The 9,777-nt window shown below is 43.5% G+C and overlaps 2 protein-coding genes across 4 annotated transcripts; one reads left to right on the forward strand and one right to left on the reverse strand.

Moving 5' to 3' along the window:
- The first annotated feature begins 3,606 nt into the window (after positions 1-3,606).
- Positions 3,607-7,417, forward strand: LOC133170977 (ethanolamine-phosphate cytidylyltransferase-like). Of its 3 annotated transcripts, none has more exons than XM_061304217.1 (13): positions 3,607-4,002; positions 5,099-5,187; positions 5,245-5,406; positions 5,469-5,535; positions 5,608-5,692; positions 5,764-5,805; positions 5,899-6,031; positions 6,102-6,184; positions 6,317-6,394; positions 6,474-6,539; positions 6,604-6,669; positions 6,772-6,860; positions 6,932-7,417. In XM_061304217.1, exons 1-13 carry the CDS (start codon positions 3,851-3,853, stop codon positions 7,020-7,022), a joined length of 1,203 nt encoding a protein of 400 aa, XP_061160201.1. In that variant the 5' UTR covers positions 3,607-3,850; the 3' UTR covers positions 7,023-7,417. The 3 variants fall into 3 exon arrangements, with proteins under 3 accessions (XP_061160201.1, XP_061160200.1, XP_061160202.1); XM_061304216.1 differs by having other exon boundaries at positions 3,608-4,002; positions 5,764-5,804; positions 5,883-6,031; XM_061304218.1 differs by lacking the exon at positions 3,607-4,002 and adding an exon at positions 4,059-4,885 and having other exon boundaries at positions 5,764-5,804; positions 5,883-6,031.
- A 1,284-nt stretch (positions 7,418-8,701) lies between these two features.
- On the reverse strand, positions 8,702-9,448 carry LOC133170757 (caskin-2-like). Its single transcript, XM_061303886.1, has 4 exons — positions 9,352-9,448; positions 9,151-9,281; positions 8,816-8,924; positions 8,702-8,710 (listed from the first exon to the last, which is right to left on the reverse strand). Exons 1-4 carry the CDS (start codon positions 9,439-9,441, stop codon positions 8,702-8,704), a joined length of 339 nt encoding a protein of 112 aa, XP_061159870.1. The 5' UTR covers positions 9,442-9,448.
- Between the last annotated feature and the right edge of the window lie 329 nt (positions 9,449-9,777).

Below are 9,777 nucleotides of genomic sequence, written 5' to 3' on the forward strand. Positions count from 1 at the left end.
CTTTCTCGTTTGTACTCAACCCCTCCCCTCCATTTTTGGCCAATCGATTATTTGTGACGTCATAATATTTTTTTCACTGTGTCAGGTCAAGACAATTCACTTGCAATTTGGGCAGCGTGTTCTTCAGGAATTCCACGGGGAGGGAAAAAGACTGCGAGCTTCAATACAGCTAGTAGGATAGGTCACCTTAAAAGTCACCATTATGATTTGTGGCCTGCCTGTTGTGCTGAACCTAAAACTAGCGCTACGCATGGTACGCAAAGCTACTGGACAATTGATAAGAGGCAAACGTTTGACAGAAAAGACATAAAATATGTGAATACACTTGTTCCAATTTTCCTGTGACATGATGGTAGTTAAATTAATGCAAAATGTTGTAGGCCTAGTTTAATTGGCCTAATTTCTATGTTGTCTTTTTATAACTTAATTCGATAACCCAAAATGAATTGCTGATTGTCACCATTAGCTCAGACATATTAATAATTTCAAACCTTTTGCTTTAAACAATGGTTCTGGAGTTAGTATTGTAGTATAAAATGTATTTATATTATACTTAATTAATTAATACTTTAATTTAATGATTTTTTCTCAGTGGTCTTCAGACAAAATCAAGTGAAAATATCTTTACAATATTATTATTATACGTATCTATACATTATCGGCTATCGGCTATCAGATGGCCCCACATTATTGATGATCAGATTTCCATTATCGTGCATCACTAATAAAAATACACAAGCGTGTTTTGGATGTAGCCCGCTGTTGATGTGTCCGTGTCACTGGTGCCGTGTTGCGAAGTCCATCTTTGCCTGTGTCAAGTGTCTTGAAACTGTGTTCAGAGTGCCACCGCAATCTTCATCGAAACAGATTCTCTCTCTTACATCAACAGCGAAAAAAAGTGACCCTTAATATGCAACTCAGTGGAAAAGTGTGAACGAAGTCTTAAATCAATATTGTCATACATTGTGATGTATTAACTGCTGTTTGTTTTTGTCTGACTTTTTTGTTAATAACAATATTTTGTTGTCTCAATGGTGCCTTGAGATACAAGTTTTATTTGTTCCGTGACAATGTTTGCATTTTACACTTGTATCACAAATTCGTTCTCATTGGAATAAATTCACTTGCAATGAATCCGTTCTAGCCCCCCATAGAAAAGTACACAATTTTGACGTGCTCTTCATATTTGAAAAAATGACGGGCGTCAAATCAAACCTGTCTCGTCTCAAGGCATCAATTGTATTAAGATTCTCTCATGTTGTTTTTTTTGTCTAGTCCTCCCCTGGTGCTGTCCAATGATTCACAAAACGTATTGCACTTAAAGGTTACATCAAAATTCTTCCCAAAATGTTTAAATGCGAAGAGCTCTTAAAAATTAATTGCACGTTATTTGAATTTAAAATTAAATACAACTGAACTGTACTTGTGAGTCTTTCACATACCACTAGAGGGTGCCAGACTTTGAGAATGACTGTAGTAGAGGATGTCGAAAATATGTCAAGGGCCACTTGCAATATTTTATTTGTCGTCGTCGTGTATTTTTGTGCTTTTGTTGTTGTGTTGTGTGCGTTTGTACAAACGAGGTTCCTGTGCTGCTACACCACCCGCTACAATATTTTGTACTTTTTATTTATGTGACATTTTTAACACTGTCTAATAAGCTTTTATTTTTATTTTGCGATTAAAAAAAAAAAGATAACCAGGAGAGTAAATAGCAGCACTTGTGCTTCTTTTTTCGTAAACTTTGTACACAATCAACCGTGCAATTATTCTTTTTCCTCATGCAGCTCGTGTTTTGAAGCTTAACAAAAATGAGTAATACAGATGTAATAATTTTTTTCTGTATGGCTTGTAATAATAAAATACTGCAGTACTTTGTATGAGAACAGTGAATTGTATCTATTTATAAATTAAATTCTACGTTTTTTGCAATCTGTAGATAAGTCCCGTATGTATTGATATATACAATGTGGATTTCAACGTGGGGTGTCTTAAGTTATTGATGTATATATTGTATGTTTGTTGATACAGCTTCCTTTATTTTCTATAAGATCAATAAAATGTTTGAGGAAAAAAAATAGGTACATCTCCGTGTTGCTTCTGTCGTATGCGGTGACCCACTTGAATTGCGGTCGGGCGGATTTTTAGGATGGCACCATCATTTTCCATGGCATCGTTTTTTTTTTTTTTTTTCCCCTCCTTCCATGATCCAAAAAAAGCCGCCCGGCGACCCACTTCAGCTAACCTCCGTGGACGTGTTTCTGGCGAGGAAAACATGAGAGTCATGACGGATGTCTAGGTGTGCGTGTCCTAGATTAGGTGCACCGGTGAGTTAGTCATCCCTGCGCACCCCCTTGGGGTTACGAATTCAAACCGTCAGAGTAAAGTCGTACGAAGGGGAAAAAAAATGCAAAAAAGTACTAAAATCGAATAAATGTGAAGCAGATGTTGTAAATGCAATTTTGCAAGTAACAGGAAAAGACTTTGCAAGCATGTTTTTTCTTGCTTTCTTTTTTTTTCTCCAAAAATGTGTCATGCCCTCTGCTCGGTAAGGGACAGATGGCCTGTGAGGAGTTGATTGATGCGATAGACTGGGTTAAGGTGAGAGCTGCAGGCCATTTAGGACCACATTGTTCATCTTTACCCACTTTCTCCTGCCAGGTGTCTGCCTGCCTGCCCCACTTCTCGTGGGGGCCCCCCCTCATCCCCCCCACGCCAGCATTAATTTTGTCAAGACGCACATTTAACTTTACATTACATGCTAAAATAGATATATTTGTATTTAGGCTGGCACAAGATAACGTAGTAGACCAGATTTAAAGAATATTATTTGCATTCTTCTGGCCATGAATGGGAAATCTGATCTGTCGTCATAATCCTTAAAGATCCCCTGGTTCACGTTCTTCCACGTCATTGCTGTTCACTTTTTTTTTTCTTTATTAATATTAGATTAAATAATGTCTATCAAACAAAATGTGAAAGTGTTCGTGTGTTTGACAATAGAAATATAATAAAAATAATTATTCTCTTTTTTCAAGTCACACACACATTCACACCGTCATGCGTGGGACTCGAAATCACGTTGTGGGCACACAAGGCAAGCAAGTGCACCCTTACACTCGTTATAAATTTTGTTATCAATAAGGTTATATCAATAAGGTTATATCAAACAGCGCTCCTAACAAGACATAAAGGATATTTGCCGCCATCTGCTGGCAGTAACGTGTAAGTACTACACGTAAAACGTTTTTTAAAAGTTTTGTTTGTTCAGGCTATAGTTTCAAATTATGTGTTCTGTTTTTGAGTGCATGGATATAATTATTATTGTTTTGATATTGTCTGTTGACCCACAGTATCATGAATTACCGACCCTGTCTGGCATTTCGCCATCATTCAACCTATGAAATGAAATACACTTTAGATATTCATATGTATCATTAACACAACTTTATGGTTTTAATTGGTTTTCAAATACATTGTGTAATTAGATAGCTGGTCACGTGACAGCACAGGACCTGCGTCATTATGTAACACCGGGTCGTTGCGTGATTCCTACCGGCATCAAGGCTGATGTTTCAAACACCCCTTTTCCGGTTATATTGCTTTCAAAACAAAAGCATTGCCGTTAGAGATGCAAGATGTGCTCTTTATAGCTTGTCGGCTATTTCCTGTCCATTTTCTCCCTCTGTTTGACCCAAGGCGGGCATAGCGAGCTGGTTGGGAGGAGGTGGCGTTGACGCAGCGTAGCCGCTCACCGCCGTTTCACGACTTGCTGTCGGCTCGTCCACTATCACGACGTTTCTTCCGAACTGGATGTTGTGCTAACCCTTCCAGGCTGGGGCTTTTAAACATGCTCAAAAACGGACACAACCAGCATCACCACCATCACCATCACCACCGGCTTCCCCCGCACCAAGTTAATAGGGACGGCTCGACATCTGGACCCTCGGTGGGGAGCCCCGACAAGAGGAGGCGAAGGGTCCGCGTGTGGTGCGATGGATGGTGAGAACTGTACTAGAGGGGGTGGGCTGGGGGGGGGGGGGCTTCCATCACTGGGGCCTGCTGCATTAGATCCATCTGCAAAAACAAAGCAATGCTTTATTTTGCTGTTCCTTTGACGTTCTTTCCCTCTACTGTAAACAAACGTGGTGCAAGATGCCACAAGATGGCGCCAAAGTCTTATCTAATAGTAAAGTAGTACTGCAGTTCTGATATTTACCAGAATGATGTAAATTGTGCTTGTCTTTTTTGGGTGGTGGGCTGAATGGAGCCCATTTCATCTAACTTTGGGCAAGAGTTTGCCATTCAATCCTCATAGATTTGGGTTTGTTATCATATTCTGAAACAATACTTTCACTGAAGACAAACTTGTCCATAGGTGTGAATGTGACTAGTTACTGTCTGCCCTGAGATTGACCAGCGAGCATTCCAGGGTTGACACCAGGTCTCGCCTTAAACCAACTGGAATAGGCTCCAGTTAATCTGCCACTTTATGCCAATCATCAGACTTTTGCTCACTTTTTCTATTACGGTGCTGCAACAGAAAGGATGTTTTTCATTTTCGGGCCCCGGATTACGGCGCCTTTCTTCCCGTAGAATTCCGGTTATGCGCACACGGCTTTGGCCCCCCGGAATGTTTCCGAATGTTTGGGATGCCTGAACTGTTATAACCGGCAGACTGCGAGCGCCAAAGAGTGCCGGCGTCAACACGCGCTCTCGGCCCAACACTGACCCGCGTGGTCGGAATCTCCAGCGCAGTCAGCAGCATTCCAAGGAGAGGGCAGCACAATTGCACAATGTGTTGTGGATGCTGCACCCCACCCCTCCAACCGACTCATTTGTCTCTCATTGGTCAGCCGTGTCACCGAAGCATCAGCAAGGACGGGTAAAGTCCGCCTCCACGTTGTCATCTGCTGAGGCAGACAGAAAGTCATACCATGACTTGTTCACTCATGAAAGGAGGTTTGGTTATGTCACTGCTTGATAAATCAAGCGGGATTTTTTTTTTTTTTTAAGTGTGGACCAAAATATGTAATTATGCAATCATTTAAAATATATATGGGTATTGAAAATAAAGTTCTGCTTCTTTGTCTTTCAGCTATGATATGGTCCACTATGGCCATTCCAACCAGCTGCGGCAGGCCAAGGCCATGGGAGATTACCTCATCGTTGGCGTGCACACAGATAGTAAGTAATATTAGAAGTTATGAGAAGTTTTTTTTTTCATTGCTCTATTTTCCCCAGGCGAAATTTCGAAGCACAAGGGCCCGCCGGTTTTCACTCAGGAAGAGCGCTACAAGATGGTGCGGGCCATCAAATGGGTGGACGAGGTGGTTGAGGGCGCCCCCTACATCACCGCCCTGGAGACCCTCGACAAGTACAACTGCGACTTCTGCGTGCACGGCGGTACGCATCCGACTCATTCGCCGTCTCAGCGAGATGTTCCTAAGCGTCATTTTTTTTTGCAGACGACTTGACGCTGACAGTCGACGGCAAGGACACGTACGGGGAGGTCAAGGAGTCGGGACGCTACAGGTGCGGGTCGCGACAGTCGCTAACAATTTGGCGAGTGAAATTCTTTCAATTTGTTCACGTGGCTTCTTTCAGGGAATGCAAGAGAACTCAGGGAGTTTCAACTACTGACCTGGTTGGCAGGATGCTCCTCATGACCAAAGCACATCACAGCAACATTGTGAGTCCTTCGCTCAGTCACGGCATCCAAGTCACAGCCCGAATTTGACTATGTCCTCTTTTCGCTCCAAGGATGCTTCTGACTACCAGCAGCACGCGGACAACTTCGGGAAGGTTAGTTCCAAATTCTACTCTTTTGTTAGCAGATGTCTGTTTTTCAAGATGTTCAAATCTTATGTGTTTGGATTACGGGACTCCAATGGTCAGAAGAGCCACAGTCCCTGGACGGGGGTGTCGCAGTTCCTTCAGACGTCCCAGAAGATTATCCAGTTCGCTTCGGGCCAAGAGCCCCAGCCCGGCGACACCATTATCTACGTGGCCGGGGCCTTTGACCTCTTCCGTATCTTTTTCTCAGGGAAAGAAGGAGGGTCTTTTACAGCATTTTACAGAGTCTCCTTGACGCCTGTCAGACATTGGCCACGTGGACTTCCTGCGGGCGGTGCACAAGATGGCGGACAAGCCGTACATCATTGTGGGGCTGCACTTTGACCAAGTGAGTGTTTATTATGTCAGTCTTTTAGTTGTGTTAGCTTACCAATGATAGCATGCTTAGAAAAGTAACTTGTCCTGTTCCTAGCATGCTAGTTAGCATCAAGCGTTATTCATGCTATTTCTTTTTTTCAAGGAAGTGAACCGCTACAAAGGGAAGAACTACCCCATCATGAACGTCCACGAGAGGACGTTATGCGTGCTGGCTTGCCGGGTATCTTGGCATTCTCGCTCCCTACTCTTTGCTCATGAGCGCCATGATGGCGTTTTAAGTGCTCTCCCTTTGCTTGCAGTACGTCGCCGAGGTGGTGATCGGCGCACCGTTTGCAGTCACCAAAGATTTGCTGGATCATTTGAAGGTGAGCACGAGTGATGTTCTCCACACCTGAAACGCTACAAGCGACTTCACGGTGTCCTCCGCAGGTCGACCTCGTATGCCACGGCAAGACACAAATCTACCCCAGCAAGGACGGATCCGACCCATATGCTGTAAGTTTTTTTATAGGTGTTTACATTTTTTGGGGAATTTGGCAGCACATTTAGAAGTTTTTTTTTTTTTTTTTTCCACATCAAACGTCTTATCAATTGCAGGTGCCAAGAAAGCAAGGAATCCTGCGCAGCGTCAACAGCGAGAACAGCCTCACCACAGACGCCATCGTACAGCGGATAACCAAAAACAGGTCTTCTTCCGGCCACCTCTCGCACATGCCGACAAAAACGTTTTCTTCAAATGTTCTTTTGGCTGCTTCAGGTTGCTTTTTCAAGACAGAAACCAGAAGAAAGAGGCGACGGAGATTGCCATGATTCAGGCCATGCAGCAGCACCAAGTAGCAGACCAGTGACACTTCCTGAGGCCAAAGTCACAAATGCTAGCACAACATGGTGGCCATATTGTCAAGCAGGTTGCCTGGTTTAACTTTGTCTTGTCTTGTGGCACATTTTTGGACAAGCAAAAAAAAGTCTTATATTTTCTATCCTGAAAATAATTGATTTTATTTGGACTTGCAAGTTGACAAGTTTTTACGTGGATCCAGCGCCCCTTGTACCCGTGTGGGATCTCATGGAAGGTTTCAACTAGGGCTGTCACTTTTTAGAATTGATTAGTCTATCGATTATTCCATTGAATAATCAGAAACAATTTTTATTTTCTCAGTGACTGTTTTTCAACTGATGTTTTTTTTGGTATTGTTTGGTGATTAAAACAACAACTAACCAACATTTAAGAAATCTCACACAAGAGGGCTTGATGTTGACATTTTTTAAACGGATTCAGCTTCTGCTACGCTCATTGTTTTCCAATTCAAAATCAGATGTTTGTAAATCAGGGGCGGAACTACGGGGTGGCTCTCGATGTACCACTTGGTGCTTAATCTGTGTAAAAATGTACTCTAAGCAGTCGCAACATTGACATTGTAACAAAAATTATGTTCAATGGACTTCAATGACAGTCATTTTTAATTTAATTTTTAATATTTGAAAATTATATTTAAAAGCAACTATAGAATATAGTAGTTGTATAATTTATGCAAGTATTTTTAAAGTAAACACACACACGTAATCCTTAAAAGCTCAGTACTCAGCAAATCGTAAAATTGAGCGTTCATAATGTTGTGGCTGGCTGGTGCATGTACATATACTATATATAGAGTATATATTTAAAAATAGGTTCATATGTATTTAGTGATGATAATAAAAACAAAAAACCCGCCTGTATGTTGATTTGGGATGTATAGTTCATACAAATACTGTGCAAGCTGGAATGCAGTATATAATGTACTGTTGACAATAATAATATGATTTCATCTCTAAAAAAATGCTGAAAATATTTTTTTCCCAATTAATCAAATTTGTGTTTTGTAGAGCCAACGCTATTTGGAAATGTGTGCAAGGCGTTCGCAGACAAAATGCAAGTACCGTAAATCGACACTATCCATGGAAGGGACATGGCGCTAAGTAATGTAGTAAGTAGTGTTGGCTCGTGGGTGAACGATTCGTTCAAAAGAACGAATCTTTTCAGTGAACGAAGTTCATTTTTCAGTTCATATGACTTCAACCAGTACATGTCAGTAATGCACGTTGAAGCTGGTGCCACCTTGCCGTAAAACAAAACGAAGAAGAAAATGACGTAACTTCCTGTTCACGAACGAGTCGTGAATTGCATTTCCCGTTCGAGTGAACGAGTCAGTGAGTGATTTGCATTTCCAGTTCATCGCGAGAAGGGGTCAGTGAAGGAACGAATCCTGACTTTGCTGTTCGCGAACGAGTCAATGGGTGAACTGCCTTCCATCCCGTGCATCAACGGACCAGTCAGTGAACGTGTTGTTGCTTGATGTCTCGACTGGCGTGTGAGGTTGTGAACTGGTTGACAATGTCGAGTGCCGTCTGGTTTGTATGTGTTTCTGATGTTCACGTCGATGCCGGCCTAGAACCGCACGCACACACAGGCGTGCGCACATAGGCGTCACAAACTCACACATGCACAAAGAGTTGTGAGGAGCGTTTGAAGCATCAGTAAAGTGGGTCAGGCCGCCTGCAGCCCGACAACGCCTCTTGAAAATGACGAAGCGGCATGAGCGGCACAAGCGGCACGAGCGGCCGTCACAGCGGCAGCAGGCAGGCAGGCCGGGGAACTCACATCTAGCAGCAGCCGCACCACCTCGGTCTTGCCGTAGAGGGCGGTCTCGTGCAGGGCGGTGACTGACTTGGTGGTGGCGTTGATGTCGATGCCCGCCTTCAGCAGCAGCCTATGCATGCACGTACGCACACACACACACACACACACACACACACACACACACACACACACAGAGTACACGCTAAGGTTGTAGGCTTCAGACAGTCTGCATGTGCAAGGCAAATGGATAAATTAATTTCCTAGCTGATCGGGCGTGAGGCAGGATACACCCCGGGCAGCTCGCCAGTCACTGTCATGTTGCTCAAGATGGACCCGGCGGTGAGTGGCACGCTCACCCAATGACGTCCTTGTGGCCGTTGCGAGCGGCGAGGTGCAGTGGCGCGGTGAAGGCCGAGTCGCTGGGCTCCTTGCGTTCGCCCTCCAAAAGCGCCGCCACCATGTTGCTACTCAAAAGCAGCTGGGCCACCTGACACCCACAGCACTTATTATCGCACAACTTAAAAATCTTCATTGAGCGGCCGTACACACACGCTGACCTTGACGCGGTCGAATTCGCAGGCGAGGTCGAGCTGTGTCTTCTTGGCCTTGTTGACCAGGCACGGGTTGGACTGGTGCTGCAGGAGCATCTCAGACTGAAAGCAAAAGACGGCTTTCTTTCACTTGGGGCACTTAGCGGAGGCGGCGGGCGGTATTTAGGATTTATTTCCTTTAAAGAGACAGACAGGTACAAGCAGTGCCTATATACGTGCAGATGGCCTTCTCCTTCATCTTCAACCCTCCTCTTCAGATGCTCGCCTGGCTGCAGGAAGAAGAAGCGCTTCTCCTGGTGGACAAAATGGAAAAGCAAGTGCTTTCAAAATTGTCAAATTGCACCAATGAAATTATAGAGTATCTCACCCAACAGACGTTAAAAGTAGAATTAAAAAGAAAAATTTCTTTTGGATTTTCAGTTCTCTCAAAAT

Source organism: Syngnathus typhle, linkage group LG17, assembly GCF_033458585.1.
Source record: "Syngnathus typhle isolate RoL2023-S1 ecotype Sweden linkage group LG17, RoL_Styp_1.0, whole genome shotgun sequence".
Classification (NCBI taxonomy): Eukaryota; Metazoa; Chordata; class Actinopteri; order Syngnathiformes; family Syngnathidae; genus Syngnathus; species Syngnathus typhle.